Source organism: Chinchilla lanigera, unplaced genomic scaffold, assembly GCF_000276665.1.
Source record: "Chinchilla lanigera isolate Chin_1 unplaced genomic scaffold, ChiLan1.0 scaffold00095, whole genome shotgun sequence".
Lineage (NCBI taxonomy): Eukaryota > Metazoa > Chordata > Mammalia > Rodentia > Chinchillidae > Chinchilla > Chinchilla lanigera.
The window spans coordinates 1805230-1828899 of NW_004955496.1; the positions used below are offsets into that span (position 1 = coordinate 1805230).

The window sequence follows — 23670 nt, forward strand, 5'->3', positions numbered from 1 at the left end:
TGGCTCCTTTAGCCTGGAGAAGCAGGAACCTAGCTGCCTGGTCATCTGGAGTCCTGCGGGGGAGGGGGGGGGGAGGTGCGGCAGCAGCATGTGCGGGCCCATGAAGCCTCTGCTGATGTGTGCACAGGCAGCAGCGGTGTGTGTGTGTTTGGGGGAAGAGTCAGAAGTCTCATGAACTTCTCGACGAGGCCCTTGGCCCCCAGCCCTTAGGAACCTGTGTTCTGAAAGAGGAATCATGGGGCTGAGGTGACGGGGATGCCCCCCCATGCCCATTTGTTCGTTCAGTGCTTGGGGAGCTAGAGAGGCACTCTCGCAGAGGGGGCCCCTCACCCTGGGACAGAGCCCTGCGCTTTCCTACCCCAGGGCTGGGCGCTGTCCTTGGGGCTCCAGGCCTGCTGGGTTCTCCTGTGAACCAGACGCCCCGCCTTCCTTCCTCCTGCCTTGTCCTCACCCTCTCCACTCCCCCATCCGCCTTTTAGGAAGCCTCAGCACGAACAGAGAAAGGAGCAGGAGCCAAAAAGACCTCACATTAAGAAGCCTCTGAATGCATTCATGTTGTACATGAAAGAGATGAGGGCCAACGTGGTTGCCGAGTGCACGCTGAAGGAGAGCGCGGCCATCAACCAGATCCTCGGCAGGAGGGTAAGTAGAGGCGCAGAGAGGGGTGCACGCAGTAACCAGGGTGCTTCCTGCTTGTCTGCCCGCAGCTAGTGGCCTGTTAGGTGGCATCGGATGTGCGGACAAGCAGCAGGCCCAGGGGGAAGGGAGGATGCCCAGAGTATGGCTACACTGGGGGGTCGATGACAGAGAGCCCTGGGACAAGGCTGTGCTCCGCACGCAGAGAGCTTCCCGGAACCCGTAACTGTTTTTCGTTTCTTTTTTGTTTTCTTTTTTGTCTGAGATAGGGCTTCACTGTGTAGTTTAGGCTGGCCTTGAACTCACTGTGTAGCCCAAGCTGGCCTCAAACTCACAGCGATCCTCCTGCCTCAGCCCACGCACTGGGATTACAGGTGTGCGCCACCACGTCTGGGCTGCTGCCATTCTTTAAACAAATATGTCTTTATGTGCCACGCATGATGTGTGTCGTTAGGTAATGACATAGATGTGGTCCTTGCTTCTCTGGAGCATAAGGTCTGGTGACAGGATATAGACCGTGAATCATCACCTAATAAATACATAGTTTGTGAAAAATCCTGTGGTTGTAACCAGAAAGTTCATGGGTAAGAACAGCCGGCCTGTGGGGCGCCGTGGGGGCCCCACTGAGCCACAACACACACGCTAAGCTGAACCCTGGGAACAGGCAGCCTTGGGCAGGCAGAACCGGTCTGTGGTGAGGATAAAGGGACGCCCCAATAGGAGCCAGAGAGGTCTCGTTCCTAGACAGGTGGCTCTCGGACCCTTCCGGTCACGTGTAACCGGACAGAGACCATCCTGAGGGCAGAATTTGAAACAATTTTGCTTAGGTATCTGAAGATCTGCAAGATAAATGTGTTTGTCTAATTCAAGTGATGCTTTCACAGTAACTATGTTCTCATTTTAGAGGTTTTTCACCTTTAAAAAAATGCTATGAGTGTGTGTTGGAGAGCATAGTGACCCCATCCCAGAGCGGAGCTGGCCATGCGCCTGGCACACCCTCGCTCTTTTTATGGCCCCTTCCTCTCCCTCCACCTGTCGGTCCCTTTTCCGTCCCCCCGCTGCACTTCCTCTGCTGGCGGTAGCTTCCCTTGTTGCTCACCCTCACCTGTGTGTTTCTGACACCCTTGTGGGTGCAGAGGAGCCCGGGTGTGTCAGCCCCCTGTGGTCTTCACCATTTGTTCCAAGCCCAGGATATCTGCGTGCTCCTAAGGGTGGACGCTGAGGGACAGCAGCCAGTGCATGGGGCCAGAAGCAGAAATCCCAAGTTATCGATTCCCAGAGGTGAGCCGCAAACTGAGGCGATTTCCAATCTGCCAGACACCAGGGTTCCCGGCGCAGGGTGCGGCGGTAGATTATAGTTTTTTTGGTGTCCTGGGTCTGATGTCCCACCTCCCTGCGGATTCTTAAACACTTAATAACGATAATTACAGCGATTTCCCAAGCCAGATCATAGCAGGTGAACGAATCCCATCATCTTTGAAGAACTTCACCTTAAAACCCCACGCGCCGATGACCATTTTCCCTGACACTTTCAAAGAAGAAATCAGAGGATGAGAAAGATTGACATTTTTATTTCAGCTCATATAACACTTAGCTTTTTCTTCTTTCTCCTTTGAGCCCGAGGCCCCTGGCCTTCCAGCAGGAATTACTTTCCTGCTCAAGGGAGCACGTGAGGTATGACTTGGAGTATACTTCCTATTTTTAGTGCTCGGTTCCAACAATTGCTACTTTCTCAGCTCCCTAAACCATCCCAGACCCATGCCTGTGTGCTCCAGGATGGTTCTCATTTGGGGTCCTGCTCTGTCTTTGATTTAGACACCTGCTTCTATTTATAGCCTCTGAGCACTTTGATTAAGGTCAGGTTTTCTAACCCTTCTCACTCCCCCCGGCGGGGCTGATCTTTCGAGCTCTTCAAAGTTCTGGCTTCAGCCCTCCTGAAGTTTTACCCTGGGATGATTAGAGTTCTTAAAAGTGGATCTTAAAGCCATCCCGGAACATTTTATCTTTTTTTTACTCATCCTTACTGTCTCTCTAAGAAAGAAATGTTCCTTCCTGTGAATTAATCCAAGTTTTCTCAGTTCATACTATAAATACAGGTGGCATACATCTTATTTTTACATTAGCTTTTACTTTTCAGACTTTTAGGGCTCTTCAGGAAGTCTGTGTGCCACAAGTTTATGGTCAGAAAGTCTTAGGGAACCATATCAGTTTTTTAAAATTTAAATGAGCATTTCTCACCACAGTTTGGCTAAAACATTGATCATGAAGTTTGATGTTTTAAAAACTTTGTATTTTTCAGAAAGTAAAGAGGTGGAGAAGCATTTTAGAAACTCCTGTAAGGAAAGACCACCTTCCTAGCCTGGCTTTATTCCCAGTATTTCCCTCTGTCAATGATCTTTTATTTGTGAGTAGGTTTTGTGGATTAGAAATATCAGCACACTGAGGCAACTGCTAACGAAAATGTCTTAGTTGCTGAGACAAAATACCCAATGCCCAATGGCACAGGGAGAAAAGGTTTCTTCTCCTTTTCAGGGGAGTTAATTTTTATTTATGATTCTTGGTTTTCTCAGCAAGTTCTGAAGCTGCCATCAGTCACACAGAATCATCCTGTGTATTTCAGTAGTAAAAGGTGCTGCATACAGGGAAGAGCACCTGTCCAAAGAATGAACAAATTCTAAATGGAGGACTTCTTTCTTGGGTTTGTTGTCTTTCTGACTTTTTGGTTGTTTTCCTTTTGGGCAGCTCCTTTCCTCTTGCCAGTCCTGTTTGTTCAAAACAGAGGTAAGGGTGGGAATACAAGTGATTTGTGTTTTCCGGCCCGTTCTGCTGGGCAGCCTGGTACCGGTGGTGTTCGGTTTCTCAGCAGGGCTGTCAGTGGTTGTAGGCTGTGGGGATTTTCCTGCCTCAGCCTCCATGCTGGCCACCCAGGCTGTTTTAAGGCTCTATCAGACCAACTTTGTTTCTTCTTCTAGCATAGAGATCTGGTTTGTACTTAGCTTTTTCTCTTCAGAGTTGCTTTTCTTTTCGGCCTCCTCCTTCCATCTTATTTTGTCAACCAGAGAATAGCTGTTGCCTGCTTTGCACTGGGGTTCACATGGGGTCCCACCCTTGGGCCTTGCTTTTCAGCTTCCCCTCTGCACTTGTAATTAAAAAACAAATGCGCCTGCACCATGCAGAGAGCCTGGCTCATGAGGGCTTTTGGAGGAAGCCACTGCTGCCCAGCTTCCAGTCCTGCTGTCAGAGCAGAGCCGGGCCCTGCCGTCCCAGGAGAGCCTCTGGCTCCCCCACACGCTCAGGGTGAAGCCCCAGTGGATGCACACTTCCATGTGGTCTCCTTCAGGGGAACCGATTCCCTCATCCGCCTCTACCATTCCCTCCTCCTCCCTTTCCTTCCCCATCTCACCCCTATCTTCTAACCCTATTTTAAAAACAAAATTGGCGGGGGGTGGAACAGAGTCTCACTTGTACTCTAGGCCCAGGCTGCCCTCCAACTTGCACTGATCCTCCTGCCTCAGCCTCCTGCGTGCTGGGATTCCAGGCATGCGCCACCATGCTGGCTTTTCCTGTCTTAAATCATTTTTTAGAAACAAGAATAAAATCTTTTGCAAGGTGGCCAAGGCTGGGCAGGAAGCAGCGTGGGAAAGCCCATGCCCAAGAGCTGGGGCTGTGGATGAGGAGCTTGAGGTTCAGGCTCAGGTCTCCTTCTGCCTCAGCTGCCACCACCAAGCTCTTGCCGCGGCCACTGGGTGCCCGGGTCTGGCCAGTTCCTGAAGGCTGTGTGGCATCGGGACATAGGGCAGACACCTGGCATCGGGACACTGAGGAGTCTGCCTGGGACCTGCACAAGCTGTGTGCACAGGTGTTCAGAGCAGTGTGTAACGCATACCTCCCAGTGCCACCTGCATGAGCTACCTTGTTATTTGTGATACAGAAGCACGCCCGCTGGGAGAGAGAGCTTGAAAAGCAGGGACAGCACACCCGCTCCCTGTCAGAAGCCAGTCTCCACTCCTGTGTGCCAGGGCACACTTAGGTCACGCTGCCAGCTTCCCATCAGAAGGAGGCAAAAAGCCAAAGCCAGAAGTGTACTATGCACGTGGACAGAGATGTCAGCATGCCCAGTAGACTGCACGCGCACGTGTATTTGTGTGTGTGTGTGTGTGTGTGTGTGAGTGGGAAGACACAGTGAGGACACAGAGACAGACATACTGACTTCTGGTGTCCTGCCAGACAGGCTCACACCATGCAGTTCCTGCATCCCAAGACTGAGCAGGAGTGTGGAGCAGGAGAGGTATGGCTGTCCTAGATGTCTGGAAATTACGACCGCTCGCAGGAATAAACGGTGCTGGGGCTCGGACACCAGCGTCCCAACCAGCGCGGGGAAGGGGCACGGCTGGGGGTTGAGGTTCACCAGCCAAGTTCTTTCTACTTCACACTGCTGGAGAGCTCATCTCACTATGCGGCTGTGATGTGTCTCATGGGACATCAGAGAACAGGACAGAGAAGCCCACTTGGGCCTTTCCTCCCGCACCAGCCCTTGGTCTCCTGCTGTTTAGAAATAAATGGAAGTTCCATTGCTTAATCATTGCAGCTTTCCCCCTTTGAAGCATGCATACACCACTGCCGTTTTGCTCACCCACCTCTTCCCTGCTTTCTGTTTCAGTGGCATGCCCTGTCTCGGGAAGAGCAGGCTAAATATTATGAATTAGCGCGCAAGGAGAGACAGCTCCACATGCAGCTGTACCCGGGCTGGTCTGCGAGAGACAATTACGTAAGCCACTCCCACCCTACCCTCTCCCGCCTTCCACAGCGGACCTCCTTCCTGTGTTTGCAAACTGACAACTCTGCAGTGCAGGTGTCGGGCACCCTTGTACTGTATCATGAGAGCTGTAAGCTGTTGGGACTGTTTTGCTGGGAGTGCTAATGCACTTTTAAAAAATAAAGCCTTTTAAAAATCAAAACATAACTTTATCATGAAAATAAGTGTAGGTTAAAAAAGATGAAAAACAAATGAAAAGCCCATAATCTCACCATGTAAAGACAATACTTGTAACTGTTTGCCTTAAATTCCAGGATTTTTTTCAGATAATTTTTATTTTTTACTTGGACGTAAGTGTGTATACACATGTATTTTGTGTCATACTTCTTTGTGTGTGTGTGTATATATATATATATATATATATATATATATATATGAAGCGTTCATCTTTTATAGCATAGTGTTTATGTATGTATATCAATGTTTTATTCCATGAATGTCATACTTTAGTTCAGCATTTCGTTTTGCTTTTAGACACTTAAATTTTCTATTTTTTCACCTTCAAAATACAAATAATCCTGCAATGAGCATGTCTATTCCAACAGATTTCCCCTGTAGGATAGATTTGTAGCCGCGGAATTGTTGTATTAAAGGATATAAATATTTTAAAGTTCCTGACATATATTGTCAAATTTCTTTCCAAGGGATTAAATTACTTTACAGTTCCTGTAAACAGTGTATTCAGATGATTTTTTTTTTTTTTTTGGCCACAGATGAATCAGAACTGTACACAATTTTTATTCTATATTAATGCACCCTGGCAGCTGTCCTGTACCTTATTCAGACAGAGCAGGTATCAGCGGGTTAATCTGTACTAGTTTCGTTTACTGGCAAGAGCTACCTCATTTCTGCTGCCCGTTTTCCTTGCTGTGTAGTTTGGGCATCTCACGAATGCTGTGTTGATGTGGCGAGGACTGTTGCTTAGGAAGCATATTTCAAATGATATATTTGAAGTTTGATCATTTTATAGAAAATAATAATTGATTCTCTGAGCTCTTAGAATAATTTAAAATTTTGAAGATCATTCTTAGTTTGTGCAGGCTGCAGTAGCAGAGTACGGTAGGTGGAGGGCGTAGAGACCACAGAAATGTCCCCCTCACGGTCCTGGATACAGAACTGTAACACCAGGCACAGCGACGTCTACGTCTGGTGACAGCCACTCCATCTTCTTGCTTTGTTCCCCTGTGGAACAGTGATGGAGTGGATAGCTTCCTGAGGGGCTGAACCCTAATCACCACCTCGAGGCTGCTACTTACCCCCTTTTATTTGGGGTAGGATTTGTGGGAACACACTTTCCGTCTGCGGCATTTCTCATAGCCCATGTGAGACTAACACTGGGAAAGCCAGCCAGGACAGCCTTAGTATAAATGAAACTGTCCTTTCCAGAAAAGGTAAGGGCAGGCATGGTGGTGCACACCTATAATCCCAGCACTTGGGAGTCTGAGGCAGGAAGATCTCTGTGAGTTTGAAGGCAGCCTGGGCTACATAGCGAGTTCAAGGTGAGTGTGAACTATAAAGCAAGACTGCGTCTCAGGCCAAAAGTTTAAAAAAAGAAAAATTTAAAAAAGAGTAAAGATGAAGCTGTCACTCAGGATTAATTTAACTTGTGGTCCTTGCTGTAGATGGTCCCATGGGGCTCCAGGCCCCAGAGTTGGTGACAAAGATCCACGTCAAAGCCCACGTGCCCCACCTAAGACCCCAACCTCCAAAACCCACGCGGCAGGGGCTGTGCAGTGTGTTTCTGATAACCGCTACCAGGGCTGGAACTGAGACCCCGCCTGAGACTGTAAGGCTCCTGAGCTCCGAGCCACAATCTCCAGCTCCCCGTGCAGCCTGCGGTGCCCCGCAGTGGGAGGGTGGCCCTTTACACGGCTGCCAGCACTGCTTCTAATCCTGTCCCAGGCGTCATGAGAGAGCGCTGCCCTTCCCTCCCCTATGCACAGCCCCACTGTGCCGAGAACTGGCAGGGACTGTGTATTGCTTGCTGTCTTAGATGTCTCTTGTGATCCTTAAGCGGTGAGTTTAACTTTTAAAAAGATGTAAAAGAAGCACGCATACTCTCTCCCTTTTTCTGTTTTGCTCTCTCACCTCTTCTCCCTATGTAGATATGAAAAGGAAGTAATTTTTTTCTCTAAGCAGTCTTACTGTATAATCCAGGCTGGCCAGGATTAAGGTCTTGTAGCCAGGCAACCCTCCTGCCTCACCCTCCCAAGAGCTGAGATTACTCCAATACACCACAGTGCCTGGCTTGAAGAGAAAGTAGTCTTAAAGCTAGTGCAACATGAGTTTACCTTTAAAGTCTTCTCTACACAATTTTTAAGGAATTGTTTTGCATGCGCCTTGAATAAACGGAGCACTCAGCTTCATTCCTGCAGTCTTTATTCAACCAGGAAGGCAGGCTGGGCTCGGTCACATGGTGGCACTTTAGCCAAAGATACTGTTCCTGAAGTAGCAGGACAGGACAAGAGTGTATATTAAAATCCCAACTGCCATCCTGATAGCGCAGTAGACACATGTCTCAGTGGTCTTCTATTCAAATGTCTTGTGCCACCAGATCCCAGGTTTTACAGTTTTGGTTCCCTTGGGTAACTGGGGCATTCAGGAAGAGGTTTGGTCAAGTTTCTAAAGCTTCGCAGCCTCCATGGCTGTAATGTGAAGAGAAACCGGCGTATGCGTGTTTATAGAGCCGTGCAACATACCCTGGCAACCTGACAGCTAGGTTTCTTGTGATCTGTTGGTGTGATTAGTGCAGAAGACATAAGCTAGAGAATCAGGCGTGAGATGTGCACTGTTGGAGCTGCAGTTCCCGAGGAGGCTGCTCATCCCCTACTCAGACAAGTCAGCTGTGCTCTGCCCCAGGAGGCCGGGACTCGCTGGACGCGTGGCTCTGTCACTGTTGAGCCTGAGCTCTTGCGAGCTGGTTCCGAGTGTGGTGTTAGTAAGGGCAGGTTCCCCTCCCGAACCTGGCTGTTCACAAGGCTGCAGCTCGGGGGCTCTGTTCTGTGACAGAGGTGGAGAGACAGGTGCACAGGGTGTCCGTGCTGACAGTGTGGACAGGACACACGAGACCTAGTGGTCTCTCCTCTCACCCTGACGGCCTCTGGAAACGGGGTGAGAGTGGAGGGGCGGTCACCTCCCTGTGCTCTTTCCCATCGCGTCTGCCCCCGGGTCCTGCTGCACGCTGCCCTGACTGTGCCCCTCTCCTTCCAGGGTAAGAAGAAGAAGAGGAAGAGAGAGAAGCTGCAAGAGTCTGCATCAGGTAGGTGTCACAGGCCCTTGCGGCCACCGCCCATGCTTCCGCCCAGCGCCTTGTCACGCGTGCGTGCTGCTTAGCCTGTGACTGTCACGTGTGTTCCTCAACTCTGCCTCTCCTCCCGGCGCTCTCTGAGGAGCTCTTTCTTGTCACTGTGGCTGTGTGAAGGTCCCTGTGAATGTGTGAAAACCTCTCCCACTCTGTCATCTGCAGTCCTGGTCAGGGACTGTGGTTGATTTCGCTTTCTCCCCCTCTCTGTTTTTTTTTTCCTGTTGCTTGTATTCTCTTTGCTTTAACCCTTCTGCTTTTTTTCTGTTTGCCCTGCACTATGTAATTCTTTATAATAATTACACGAGATGCTGCCCATATCCCTGGCTGGGTCTTTTGTCTGATTTGGGTTTTTAAGACTGGAAACCACGACTGTAGGGCTGCTCTTTCTCACGCACTGATTTGACACGTCAACAAAGTGCCATGTTAGCCCCTGTTTTTCTGGCATTAAGAATAAAGCCACTCCATGTCCCGCACACACACGAATGGCTGGCATGAGAACAGAAACAGCAAAGCAAATGAGCCCGCGCGATGTTGTAGCTACTGCGTGTTTGGAATGTGCGGAAACCTCTTCAGAAACGTTTGTTAAAGACACAATTTTCTGCAGGTACAGGTCCCAGATTGACAGCTGCCTACATCTGAGACATGGTAAGCGACTCTGGTCCTCGTGACCCTTCCTGCCCGCAGATCCCACGGAGGAAACCTCACCAAAGCCAAATCAGTGCTTTCAACCCTCACGGCTTTTGTGCCGCGCGGATGCGCTTTGACCTCTCTGCCCTCTCCGCCCCCGAGTCTCCATCCCCTCACCCCTAACTCGTTCTTCTCAGCCATTTCTTACTGACCAGGGGCAAATCTGCCAGATTAAAAAGGCGGGGAGGGGACGGAAAACAACAACGCGGGAACAGAAGCGCCCCCACACGCAGGGTCCTCAAGGTGCCCGTCCCGCACCAGGCTGCCGCTCCGGGGAGGCTAATGTGTAGACAGCTGCTTTGCGTCTCCTGAGAAGGATTTATGGGCTTCATTTTTTCCTGTTAGTTTCAGATATCGCATAGAGACTTACTTGGTTAACTGCAGGTATTGTAGCCAGTGTTTTCCTTCACTGGTAACCATGGCTAATCTCACTCCGGTGTTGATGAGCAGTCACTATTTCATGTCTGCGTCGTGGGGTCCTTCCCTTTTTATCCACAGGGCTGCTGACTTGGCGGGGGAGTTGGGCTGTGTGCTTGGGGGCCTAGTCTCTACGTGTAGCCCTAGCGGCGTCCGAGTGTCCGGGAGCCTTTCTTCCTCCCATCCCTCTGGCATCTGGTCAGTCACCAGGTCCTGCTGGCCTTAGCCCTCCTGCTGACCGCTGCCCCGGCCCCGTCCGTTCCATGCTCACACTGTCCTCTGGACCGTTGTCGTGGCCTCCAGGGCCCTGTCCTGCCTTCTGTGCACCTCTCGCTCCCAGGGGAATTTTCTAAAGCACAAACCAATCGCGCCACTTCCCTGCTTAAAACCATCAGCACTGTGCATCCCCGAAAGCCTCAGTGTGACTCTCCTGTCCCCACACTCGTGGTCACCCTCAGGCACTCCTGCCCTCTCCTCACCGTGGGAAGAAGTGTGCTCTGAACTGACAGAGTGACCAGCAGGTCCCGAAGAGACAGAGGGCGAAGCCCCCACAGTTCCCGCACTCAGACGCCTGGTTCCGTCCTGAGGGGCAGACGGGTGTATGCGGCGTTTCTCAGGAGGACATCAGCCTGCGGGACACTTGGTTCCTGACTGACAAGGTGGCTTTGCCTGCTGAGCTCTTACAGCTCCACTTGGTGCTGAAATGTCAAGCACTTTTCCCCATGGAAATCTTCCGGCGGGTTTTGGTATCAAATTTCACATCGTGGGGCGTCACCTTCAGCTCTTTGACCTTAGCTTTCTGCATCTGTGACATGGGCATGGCCGTCACCTCTCTGTCTGGCTGTCGATGGCTGACGTGTGCCAGGTCTGTGGCACATGTGCTTTTCCTGCCCCTGCGCCCTGATCCCGGGGCCCTCTGCTCGTGGAGCCCCTCGATCTCGTTCCACCTCCCCACGTTAGTCAGATCACAGATCTGCAGGTTTTCTGAGATCACAACTCTTCAGAATGAATCTAATCTAAGGACGCTGCCAGTCGCTCCTGATGTGGCCTGGGGCTTCTTTCCGGGAGGAAGACCAGCCCTTCCTCCAGAGGACCCGTCGGCACAGACCAAGTAACATCGCAGAGGATGCTGCAGAACGCCATCCCTGCACCTGGTCCTGCCCCTGGGTGCTGCAGCCCTCTCCACACCCTACTTCTGCGTGGAAGGCTCCCCGAAGCGGGCACTGTAACATCCTTAGCCAACTGTTTGTCACAAGAATGATAAAAAAGCCAGATGTGGTGGCACACACCTATAATCTCAGCACTGGGGATGCTGAGGCAGGAGGATCACCATGAACTGGAGGCCAGCCTGGGCTCCATAGTAAGTTCAGGGTTGGCCTGAATTACATAGCTAGCAAGACTCTGTCTCAAAAACATACGAAAGAAAATTATGGAAAAGTGTACTTCAGTACTTGAGAGTCTTGTTCCAAGGTCACTGTTCTTCCTGATGAACATTACTGATCTTGATGTAAAAGCTGAAGCTGAGCTGACTTGTACCCAAAAATGTATCACGCATCTTCTTTTTTTTATGAGTCCTAGCTATTGCCATTCCTTTTTGTCACGTACCTTTTCTGAAGGTGAAGGTGTCCTCTTCACCCTGTGTGAGAAAATCCCCCCAGTGTTCGGGGAGCCCCACTTGCAACCCTGGTTTCCGGTTTCACTTTGTCAGCATCTCGGGCGTCCCTGTCCCCCTTCTCCCTCCCCTGTGGCCCTCTCAGTCTCTGTCCCCGCAGCATCCTGTCATGGGCGGCAGGACTGGTGGTCCCTGCAGAGAACCTGGAGCAGAGAGGAGCCCACATCCACGTCCCGAGATCTCAGGAGCGAGGAGGGAGAATGCGCTGTCCCTCCCTGGCCAGCTCTGCCTCCGGTGCTGAGAAGTGGAGCTGGGGGCCATGGCCTCCTGGTCAGGTGTCATTCAGGTGAAGATGGGCCCTACTGTCACTCACTGCGCCACCACAAAGTGTGCTCAGGAGACATCAGCAGAGGAAGCAGAGAGTGGCTCGGAGGGTGCCTGACACTGGGAGGGCGAGAGGCGGCCCTTGGAAGATCGTGGTTGTCACGGAAGAGTGGAAGTGTCCTCTGTTCTGGAACCAAGCATGGCGAAGAGAGGAAAGACGGGACTAGCACTGCATCAGGGGGAGAATCCAGGCAACCTGGTGAGACGCTATCTCGAAAGAAAAAATGAAAAGGGCTAAGAATCCAGCTCAGGGCGAAGGCCCTGGTTCAGCCCCCAGGACTGCACATCCGAGGAGATGAGAACAGAAAGAACACATAGGGAACGGGACACAGGGTCTCAGGTGGGCCACGTGTGAACTGCAGCTGGTGGGGAGCTTCTGGATTCCTCAAAGCCTCTGGACTCAGGGTTCCTCAGGTACGAGGGTGCTGAGACCCCCGGCTGCTCCCGAGCCCCGCCCCCTGATCCCCACACAGATCCGGGGATTCAGAGCTCCATGATGGCTGATGGATCCGTGTTGCTGAGAAGCGCCTGTGTGGCCTGGGCCTGGTGACGCTTTCCCTTCCTGGCTACTGTGGCTGTTTGCCCACAGCAGTCACCCTAGAGCCAAGCTGGCCTCAGGAGCAGCTGAGGACAGGAGAACTGAAGGGTGGCAGGTGAGACCTCATGAGATGTCTCTGCAGGTGCAGGGGAGGACCAAGGTGAAGCCATCAGAGCCCAGCGCCAGATGAGGAGGAAGCCAGGACTCCACCAGAAGAGTGCTTTGCGGAGAGCAAAGTTTATTCCTCTCATGCACACAGTGGAACTTACTTTGTGTCCCTAGAGAAAAATTCCTCTTAAACGAGAGACCTCCGAGCCCAGGCAACTCAATTGCTGACGGCCCCCTGGACCCTGGGATCCTGGTGGCTCCAGTGCTTCCGTTTCCTGTTACCATTGGGAAAGGCCGCTTCTGTTCCCCGGGCAGGCCTGTCTTCTACTCTTGTGCATCTGAGGGGTTACTGTCACCCTGGTCTGCGGTGTAGAGGATAATTGGAACCAGGTCCATAAGATCACTGCCTGGGCTGGAGGCAGGCCCAGCAAGCAGGGTCCTCCTTTCAGAACTGTGGGCTGACCTGGATTTGTGGGAGTGCTAGGAGCCCACGGCCCCAGGGAATGAGTCCTCTGGAAGGGCTGTTGTAGACACCAATCGTTCGTTTATTCATTCTCAAACAGCCGAGCGAGGCTTCCCCTGCAAGTCAGGAACTGCACTGGAGAGGCAGTCCTTGCTCGATGGGTGCCATCCCCGCCCACAGGAGCTTCCAGTCCCAGCAGATGCAGACTCCTGTGTGGGAAGTTACAGAACCATGTGCTCTGTGCTGCGGCTGAGTTGCATCCAGTGTGGCACTTTTAGTAAAAATAAGAGAACAGGCGTGTGAGTCAGGGAGATCAAAGCGGGCTTCCTGGAGGAGGTGCACATGGCCTGTCGCTGAGAAATTCTTGGGCTTAGCATAGTGAGCGAGTTCTTTTTTGTGCTCGCTCTGGAGCTTGTGACGTCACAGGAGTTTGTCAAAGGTCAGAGACTGTCATACGTCCTAAGTTCCCTTTCTTCCTGACTTAATCAAGCTACAGAAGAAATTCAGCCAAGAACAAGAAGCTGTGTGACATCAGGAAAAAAGATCACTCTTGAGTTTACTTCTTGAAAACCAACTTCTTAAATCAGGTTGTTAACACCTGAGCAAAATACACAAAAGTCTACCATCTCAAAATTATATAGATGGGAAAGATATTTTGATACTTTCATGTGTTACTTTTGGTTATAAACTATCAAAGAGCAAGTTTAACAGTAGAAACAAGCTACAAATTTCAGAAGCTGGAGAAACTGTGGTTGAAACACATGTAGGTACAACAGACAGACAGACAGACACCCACTCACTGTTTTCAGCTTTGGCTTGGCCTCTATCTTAGAGACTTGCTAACTAAATGAATTAAACTGTATTTTTTATCCAAGTGAAAACTTCGCCTCTGCTGCCCCGGGCTGTAAGCTGTGTGGGCGAGGTAATTGCTAAGCACAGTGTGGAATACAGCAGTTAATTGTGCGGTGCCTGGATTTACAGTGTTTAAAAACCTGTTTCTGGCTTCCGCTTGATGATAGTGTTGGATGGTGTGTTAGAGGGACGGAGGAGGAGTCACCGTTTGGGAACTAGGGCTCCTGGCCACCGCAGAGGCAGAGCGGGGATAGAAATATTGGGGGTGGCAACAAGATCACACTCCTGGGGTTTGCTGGTGCCCGCCACACACGCAGCCCTGTCCTGGAGTTTGGGGTGCTCCGTATCTGTGTGATCAGGAGAAAAGTGTTTACGGCCTCTGAGTTCTGAGTCTTGTCTGGCCGGGCCAGTGCTTTTCCCTGACCGTGGCTCCGGAGCTGCCTCCTGAGGACAGATGTAGTCACCCACATCGGGCGCCAACAAGGTCGCTTAGTTAGAAGACAAACGTAGGCTTTTAAGAAATGATAAACTGAAAAGGAAGTTAGAGAAATCTAAAGGGTGGTCCCAGGTCTCAGAGTACAAAGTAGGGTGTTACGGCCAGGAAGCGGCATCCTATTTCTGTGAACTCTTTTGGTGATGCCTACAGGATGTCCCCATTGGAGCCCTGTCCCTGAGTTCAGGTGGTGACTGTCAGGGTGGGGAGAGCCAATGACATCTGCCACAGTGGAAGTGGGACAGTGTCCATCAGCCCGAGCTAGCCTGTCCTTTTGGGAGGCTGAGGCAGGAGGACTGAGTTTGAGTCCAGCCTGGGCGATGTAGTGAAGTAACCTTGTTTCAAAAACAGAAAGGCTGGGGCTACAGCTGAGTGTAAAAGCCCGGCTTCATTACCCATGACAGCTGCCGGTCCCAGTATCCCCCCCCACTGTGGTACCAAGGGTTGCAGACAGAGGCAGCCCCTGCTCACCAGGGAGACTGGTTTATTTTAAGGACACGGGAGCATCTTGTGAAGCCCGGAGACAATAGCAGGGCTGGGTGCGGGCAGCCGGAAGAGGCCCTGGGAAGCTGTCCAGACACCTCCCTGGCCCTGCTTCCGCCCACCCCAAACCACGTCCTGCTTCATGCTGCACACAGCTGACCTCTACAGGTCTCCAGCCACGTGTCCAGAGCTCCCGCAAGGGTGTGGCTGCTCTCTGTGTCCCCAGGACAGGATGAGCCTTTCAAGTGCCACAGCAGGGACGCTGGGTGGCCTGGCCTGGCCTAGTTTGGCGTCCCACTGGTGAGAGGACAGTGGGGTCCTTCACAGTCACAGATGGGTGATTTAACCTATGCCACTGGTAGCAATGGAGATGTTGGAAGAGGCTCAAGTTTCTAAAAGTGTCTGTTTCTAAAAATCTCTCCATCGATCCTCTTCTTCTCTCCTTAATGATTAAGTTGGATCTGAATTGCCTTGGGATGCAGAACTAAGGGATCCTGAACTAGAAAAACCGATCAGGTACTGCTAGCTGAGTAACAGGAGAGGGGCGGTGGGAAGGTCGTTCAGGCCTTGAGATGAACAACATTTCGTATTGATCACAAACCTCTGAAATCCAGCTCAGATCAATGTGCTGAAACAGCTCATAGAATAAAAAAGAATTGTTGCAGACAAACTGTGTTTGATAGAATGTTTTTCTCACTGCCCAGCTTGGACTGTGAATGAGTCCTCTGGACAGTGGAGTTTCCCACAAAGTGGGAAGTTTACCTACTAACCTGTCAAACGCGGGGCTTTTAAAACTGCTTTGGGTGTGATTCTTAGCATCAGTAGTGCATGGGAACGGAGTATGTGTCATTGGATGGTGCCCGTGCCGTACGTACAGTGGGCGCTGGTGGAAGGAGGGCGGTTTGCTACTATTTCAGGTGGTTTCGGGGAACAGTGCAGAATTTTTCAAAAGTGCTTTTCATCATTTTTCTGTGTCTTCCATTGCTTTCCGGGGCTGTTTCCCTGCCAATGTGCTGTGCGCATCTAGGCCCAGAAAGTGGAGTTTATTGAATCCTGCGCGAGTTCACGGTGAGGAGGGGGATGTGCTCTTTTCATGGGCACCCCTGATGTCACCGTGGCGCTTGGATGCAGTTAGCTTCCTCTCCCTCCCCTGCGCTCCCTATCGCCCGAGCTGCGGGTCACCAGGACCCAGTGAGGGAGGAGGTGACCTGCCGGGACCCTGACCAGACTCTGCTTCACCCTGTGACACAGCCAGAAGGAGTGGAAGTGTTTGCCGTGGACAGTGAGGCTCACTTTTTTGCTTAGGTTTCTATACATCCCTCGCCTGAGTCTCTAAATTGTTCTTGTGTGAACAATTTAGTCACATTCTCAGTGACTTCCCCCTGCCCTCTCTGGGCTCGTTTTCTCAGTTGTTGTGCTTTTCGGGGCAGTTTCCGAAGGACTGTTCTAATTATTTTGCAGAGCTCTCTGTAAGTAGTGTGAGTGCCCCTTGCCCTGCTGACCAGGGGCCATGTGATGTTAGAATGGCAGCAGTGGCGCAGACATTCGGGGCCTGTATGTGACGCCCTGGTTCCCTCCTCCTGTGTGACCTCCCAGCAGGCTGAGTCATAGCCCCCTTTTTAGCCCCAAGCCCCTCCCCATAGCAGTGGGACCCATGTTCCCTTCTCACCCTCCACACACTCAGTGAGGGACAGCGGTCTATTGTCCCCTCCACAGATGAGGACACTTGGGGTGTTCTAAGAACTGGTCCAAGATAATCCACAGGGTACCAGCCTCACCCAGGCCTGTACCCAGGCCACGACCTGAGGTGTCACCTCCCTACACTACGTGAGCCTAACCTTAGGCCAGACGCACAATGCAGATGTAACCACGGAATGAGCTTGGAGAGGAGGAGAAAGCGGAAAGGCATTGTGTGCCGCAGTCCTGTGCCTGGGTTAGAAGGTGGAGTTTGCACCTTTCCCTGGGAGAGCTGCGGAGAGAGCAGGGGAGTGGACAGAGGCTATGGTGGTGACCCGCCCAGCTTGTCATCGTCCCCAGGAGGCACTAGGCTTTGCAGAAATCAGGCTTTGGCTGAGCTCTTCCGTGCCGGGTACTTGTCTCCTGCACTGGGGAGGTCTGCGTCTGCACACCTGCACATGGGACATCTGTCCCCAGGGCACAGCTGCAGATAGGGGCTGGCATGTCATGGGAGTCGGCTACGGCCACCCCTGGCCTGTGGAGCCATCTTGACATTGTCAGCATCTGGTTGGCTGGGTCACTGTGAGTCACTGAACCAGCTGCACAGAGCCAGCTGGCCACGCCCTGGTCTAACAACCCAGGGACGGCCTTGGCCCTGTCCTGCCTCCTCTGGCTGCAGGGAGCTGAGCTCTGCGGGTAGGGGCTCCCTGGTCCTGCACCAAGGACTGAGGAACAGTTCAGCAGCAGAAGCGGAACTGAGCGCACTGCCCTTTCTGCTGGTCACGTAGCAGACAGAGCTGCAGCGGGCTTTTGTAGGCTGTCATCTGAATCTGAGAGGGTTAAGTTCTGGATTAGGGTTCATTTGGCTGCTTATCGTCCTGCTTTCAGAGCTTGGTGTCAGGGAGTGGCCGTGGTGCTGGATGCCACCCACTCCCCCAGGTAAGAGCTGCTGTCTCCTGATGGAGGGAACAAAGGACAGACGTGGAGGAAGTGAGCAGGCTTCGGCTCTGGCTCAGGGGCAAGTGTGTTTAGCGCTCAGACGCAAACTCTGCCTCCTGCTGGCTGGGTGATCTTAGCTGAGGGCTCAGCCTCTCTGGGCAATGATTTCCTGGTCTGCAAATGGCAGCACATGCAGTGCTACCCGGTGACCACAGGAATTTGTTTGTGCGAGGTTGGATCAGGGCTCGGGATGCTGTTTTCCTCACCTTTTCCTCCACAATGCCTTACACTCGAGGCCTCTTGCTGTGGCCATCCCATCAGCATGCTAGAGACAGGCCAGTGCTGCCCTCGAGGGGTCACCTAGGCTGATCACTCCCTGACAGGCCTCAGTCTCCTCGCTGAGGACAGTAAGACCAGTCCATTCCACTGTTGCCTGCCTCTTGCTCCAGAAGCTGCGCTGCCCAAGGCAAATGACAGGCTTTTGTCGGTGTCGGGGTGGGGCCCGGTGGCCATGGTGGCATAAGCTGCCCTGGAGCCATCTGGCATCCCTCACAGACCTAGTCACATTCCCTCCTGGAGGTTGGGTCCCAGCTACAGGCACTGCAGGCTCCTCCCGCTGCCCACACAGCACCTGGAGCCCTTTCTCCCAGCTCACGTGTCCCTGCCCATCGAGAGGATACTGGCATGTGCCCCTGTGCCAGCATGGATCCTCCTGTCCTGACCTATGTCCTCTTCCTCACTTCCCTGCCTGCTGGCCCCTCAGTCCCTCCTGCCAAGGAGAGCCTGGCAGCCTCTGCTCCATGGACGGAACCCCTTCTCTTTGCCACTTTGGCACCAGGTCCTAGAGCTACTCAGGTGGCACTGTTCGCCTCCCAGCGTCATGACGCCCTGGTTGCGTTTTCTGCTTACGTAGTGGGACGATTCACCAGGAACTGAGGCTCACGCCAGGAGAATCAGCACTCCACTGGGTGCTGCCGGGGGCCTGTGCTGCCCTCTATCCACAGCTCTAATGGCCTCGAGGTGGCCTCTGGCAGAGGGAGTCCCGCCTCGACATCTGTAACCGGCGCCCCTTAACATCTGCAAAGCAGGGCTGTCACTCTTCTGATGCAGCCAGCAGAGCTGTAATTGGTGCTGTGATTGCGGTCCCGCTGGTGGCTGGGCCCTGCCAGCGACCCCGCCTGCCCCGTGTCACTGCGGCCCCCAGCCCCCACCCCTGCAGCCTCACACGTGGGACTTCTCTGTGCCAGGGCCTCGTGCCTGTGGTTGCTTGAAAATAAAAAAAGTGCCGAGGCGGCAGCCCCTGTCTCTCGCATTTGGAAGTGAGCGTGCGTTCACCCTGGCCACCTGTGCAGGGCGGGGTGGTGAATGTTTAAGTTTTAAACATGTGTTGTAGTGAGACACATTGCCGGCACTCCCCTCAAAACTCTCCCCCTTGATTCAAGCACATTCACCCTATTACTCCTGCCACTTCTGAAGCCGCTCTGGAGCCCACTTTTGCGTTTTTATAAGATGTGATCAAACTGACAGCGAATGCTGCTGTCCAGTGCCGTCCACCGGAAGAGCAGGCTCACAGAAACTTGACGCTGTGCCCTCATCCACCTAGTCACCGGATCTGGCACCGTGTGACTTCCGGCTCCTCCCCAAAGTCAAGATGACCAGGAAAGGTAAAGGTTTTGAATCCACTCAGGACATTGAAGCAGCAGTGAAAAGATCTCCGGACAGAGGGAAGACTCCAGAGCTGCTTTAGAGAGGGGCAAGAATGATGGGATAAGTGTGTTCAGAGAGAGGAAGAGGACTCTGAGAGGGATCAGTGGCACGTTCTTTACTGTAATAACGTTCAGCATTCACCGCAGTTTCGATCACACCACCCGCCTGTTGTTAACAGCAGCAGGGAGGCGGCCTTATCAGACAGCGAGGGGATTCTTGCCGCTTCCCGGAGACCTGGCTTGCTCACAGGAAGGCTGTGGGAAGGAGTGAGTGGCTGTGCGAGGCAGCCGTGCAGTGGCCTCCGCAGCCAGCTCGTCTGGAAAACTTGGCGGATGACACTAGGGGACAGTGACACAATCACGGCTACAAAACTTCAAGACTGTGGGCAGGAATGGATCTGTAGGCCATGCAGACAGTGCAGGCTGTCACCTCCTGTCCTTGAGGTGAGGGGCCGGCTCACTGATAAGCGTGCCACGGCTTGTGCCCAGTCTGAGGAGGGGAGGACAGCAAGGGCGAGGGAGACCAGCGGGCTCATGCAGAGTGCTGTGGGCCAGAGTGCCGGGTTCTGCTTCAGAGAGGGGTCACAGCAGGGCTGCAAAGCTGCTCCCCGGGGCAGGATGGAGGAACTGGCTGTTGCCCTCCCCAGAGACGCTCCTGGTGGCCAGTGGCCTGTCAGCTCTGAGTCGCAGCAGCCTGTCCAGGCCTTGAGGTCATTCTTCACTAGGAAGCTGAGGATTTTATGTCACCCGGAGAGGAAAAGCTCCCCAGGAAGGCCTGGACCTGGCCTTTGGAAGTCTGGAGCCTGCATCAGCCCAGACCTCACGTGCTGTTCCTCTGTCCATGGAGAAGCAAGGTCCTGCATGGGCCTGCAGGGCTCCTGTGTGAGGCTCTGCTGTCCCTGTTCTTCTTCTGTTGAAGTCACAAGTCTGTAGTGTTCTCTTGTTCCACAGGGCCAGGTCAGTTTCGAAGGACAGGAACTGAAACCGCCCTGAGGGCCTCTTTTGCGGCAAGCTGTGCCCGAGGCCTCCGAATCCCATCCTTCAGCTCTGGGTTTCAGGAGCCACTCAGGTGTATTAACAGTTCTACACCCCGATCTCGGTGCCAGCCTTGGTAGGAATCCCGGTAACAACACAGCACTGCGGCCATCGGGAGGGGACATAGCTCAATGCCCCCTGTGGGAAGCGCTTTGTAGACTGGAACTCACCATCCAGAGTCGCATGTTCATTATGTGATTTCTCCTCTAATTCCTCTTTCCACTCGTTCTGATGAAAGCATAAAGCAGCCCACAGTGACTCAGAATTCGTTTTTAAAAGGAAACCTGTGCTTGGGACAAGGACTCCCCAGTACCAGATCCAGAAGCCGAGGGAGGCTGCGCGGGCGCCGCGTGGGAAGGACAGCACCTTCATCTTGTCTTTTCCAAACGTCCTTTCTTTTCCTTATTTTCAGGACCTCTTGTTGAGGATGTTACGTTTCACTTTTAGTCATTTTTCTTAAATCTCAGACAGTTAAAGCCTTTGGGATTTGGGGTTCGTGTGAAAATCATTCCCACCCCCGGTATGTAACAACAGTCACTTTAAAGTACTTGCTGAGGGTTCCTCCCAGCGTCATCTTGTTTTAGGAAAAAGAAAACCTGAGGACCTGAAGTCCTTCCATGAAAGGGCCAGGCTTCCTACCTTGGGGTGTGAGCAGGGAGGGACGGAAACGTCTGCTGGGCTGCGGTCCCCGTGCGAGGCGGTGGTCACTGTGACAGGCAGCGATGTGCTGGGGAACTTCGCAGGGTTTACTGTACTGTAGAGCCGTGCCCTGGCTCCCCACAGTGGACCAGAGCCACCAAACACCTCAGAATGACGGCCCTTTGCCTGATCCAGCTGCTGCTTGTGCCCAGCTCCTGCAGCTGTTTTTCAAGCATGCTTGGTTTTTTTTGACCATGACCCGCCACTGTAAGTATGCGTCATGTCACAACGCTGCACGTGCACATGCGTGGAGCCAAGCGTTGCTGACCCTTATGCTCACGACAACTGTGGCATGTGCTGAAGGCGACAGGGCCACCACAGCGCAGTCCATTCTAGCCATCATCAGATCGATAAATGGTTCATGCAATGCCTAAGTCTGAAGGTGCGCACTGTGCGTGCAAGGGAAGTCAGTCTTGGAAAGGCCCCGGGCAGACCCGTGCTAATAGTCTCTCCTTTGTTCTTCTTGAGGTGGCAAACGCAGCTCATTCCCAACGTGCAAAGCCAAGGCAGCGACCCCAGGACCTCTGCTGGAGATGGAAGCTTGTTGAAAACCCAGACTGTCTCCATGGCTTCCCCAGGTGACCCCAAGGAGCAGAGACACCAGCCTGCCCCAAGGTCCCTGCTTAAGACGCAGCTCCACGGAGACAATCACTGCCACCCCCTTTGTCTACTGCAGCAGCCATGTCCCAGAAGAAAGCATCAAAATGGTTGTTTTTTTAAAAGGAAGTTACAAAGCACACGAGAATGCCAGCAGGCCCCAGTCGCCGGAAGCTTCCTCCCTGTCTCTGCGTGCGCTTCCGGAGCACCTGTGCCTGCACTGTCCCCAGGCAAGGACAGAACCTCGGCTGCCTTTGCCTGCCACGCAACTGGAGCCAGCAGCCAGCATGTCCATCCGTCCATCAATCCGACGGTCACACCCCAGCGGAGGAATTTGTGGGAGCGACTCCTCTCCGTTTGTCTTCGTTTTTCCTTCCTTTCTCCTAATGCTTTTATTTAACAGTGCAAAACTTGGATCAATCTTATGTTTGCTTCTGTTTTTTTTTAAACTTGAATTCTTCAAACAATTTACACTTTCTGATTTCTTGTATATTTTGCTAGCTATGAGCTTTTAAATAAAATTCAAAGGTCGGGAAAACTTGGAAATAAAAACAAATGAAAAGAAGCCTTCTCTTTCTGAGAGATCTCATCCCATAAGTGGCTTCTCTGTGAATTGCCTGTCACAAATAGTGGCCTCTCTGTCCTTGTGAGGTGTCCGATAGAGCTACGTAAACACGACAGCGAAGACCACTCTGTGGGCAACAATTCGCACTCCTGTTTCACTTAGTTTTTCTTGATTTTTTTCCCCTTTTCGAAATGGTAACCTTGACACACACTTCAGACTGGTTTGCAGTGACTTTCCATTTCGTTCTTTTTCACCCCCTTATTGTAAAAAGCCCAGCACTTGAATTGTTATTACTTTAAATGTCCTGTATTTGTATCTGTTTTACTAGGCAATTAGTGGGATTTTATGCCAGTTGTTAAAATGAGCATTGATGTACCCATTTTTTTTTTTAAATAGCAAGGCACAGCCTTTGCTCCAAACTGTCATCTAACCTTTGTCATTCCAGTTTGAGTTAACGTGCTGAGCATTTTTTAAGAGAAGCTTTGTAATAAAACATTTTTAAAAAGAAATGTCCCTTTATTAAGAGTCAAGTTCCTGATGCTCTAGAGTTGCTAAGCACAAATCCAGGGCCAACCTGGAACCGATGGGGGCAAGTGGGACCCATGCTGGCGGGGCGTGGCCCAGCTGCCTTGGGACAGCCAATGCCTGTGGTGAAGGCACCTCCCTGTCTCTGCGGCCCGCGGTCCAGGAGGGCACTGCATGGCCGGGGCCGCCTCCACCCAGTGTAGTCAGGACATGGGGTCAGAGCAGTTACCAGTGCAGCTGGCAGCCAGTCCTCCCCAGCGTCCCTGTGCTGGTGGCAGGGACACAGCCCCTCCCTGCTGTGGCTCGATGGCTCTCCCGATCCTAGGTCTGAGGCACAGGAAGGTCTTCGCACCCACCATCTCCCCAGCGTTACCGCGCTGCCCTCTTGTGTCTATATCCAGTCATTTTACCATAAGGGTTTGCTGTGTGTGAGCTGGGGTGTGATTTAGCAAGAACTACACTTTCAAACACTGGTATTTCATGTCTTCCACGATAGTTTTCCGTCCCACAAGCTATGCTGAGAAGCACTGATACCACCGGTCTCTCATCCCTCACTGGAATGGTTTCTCGCTCACCCCACAGCACAGCTGGGGAACAGCTGGCTACCATTCTTGTAACAACCCTCCACATACTGTACTTGAAGACTGCCATTAAATCACCCCTCAAATTCTCGTCTCCAGGCTAAGTAATCCCAATTCCTTGAACCTTTCATCATCAGTCCTTTAATCATTTTCATTACTACCCTCTGGAAATGCTCCAATTCTTCTTCATTTAGTCCTAAAATTGAACGGGGGGAAAAAGTATTATGTTCAGAGGACCTACTTGTTACAAAGGTTTCATATTCGGGCCTAACCAGAACTTCATCTGAAAACTCGCTCAGATTTTTTAATGTCCGTGAACTGAGTCTATCAAGCAGTCTGCAGCTGCCACCGTCATCTTTCGGGGAGTTCACCAGAAAATGCGGTAAGACGGTGTAGGTGACACAAAAGTGTTACTTTTGCAGGGGGAGGAGGCGCTAGTCTGGGTCTTGCAAGTAATTAAAAACCTGTTTGTCAAGGAAGCACCAGCAGGACGTAAACTGGAGACCCATGGATTGGCCAAAACTCACCCCTTGTATGGCTCCTCCCCGCCTGT

At 52.2% G+C, this 23670-nt stretch overlaps 1 protein-coding gene across 6 annotated transcripts in view; it reads left to right on the forward strand.

Annotated features, from left to right (window-relative positions):
- Lef1 (lymphoid enhancer-binding factor 1) overlaps positions 1-22520 on the forward strand; it is a 98910-nt gene extending 76390 nt beyond the window's left edge. For 3 of the 6 annotated variants that reach the window (XM_005406199.2, XM_005406201.2, XM_005406203.2), the window contains 5 exons: positions 480-642; positions 5297-5404; positions 8663-8711; positions 9361-9401; positions 21318-21406. In XM_005406199.2, the coding sequence (XP_005406256.1) occupies positions 480-642; positions 5297-5404; positions 8663-8711; positions 9361-9395 (355 nt within the window). In that variant the 3' untranslated portion in view covers positions 9396-9401; positions 21318-21406. Of the gene's footprint in view, positions 1-479; positions 643-5296; positions 5405-8662; positions 8712-9360; positions 9402-21317 lie in introns of all 6 variants that reach the window. The other 3 variants (XM_005406198.1, XM_005406200.1, XM_005406202.2) reach the window with 1 other exon arrangement.
- Positions 22521-23670: the final 1150 nt, after the last annotated feature.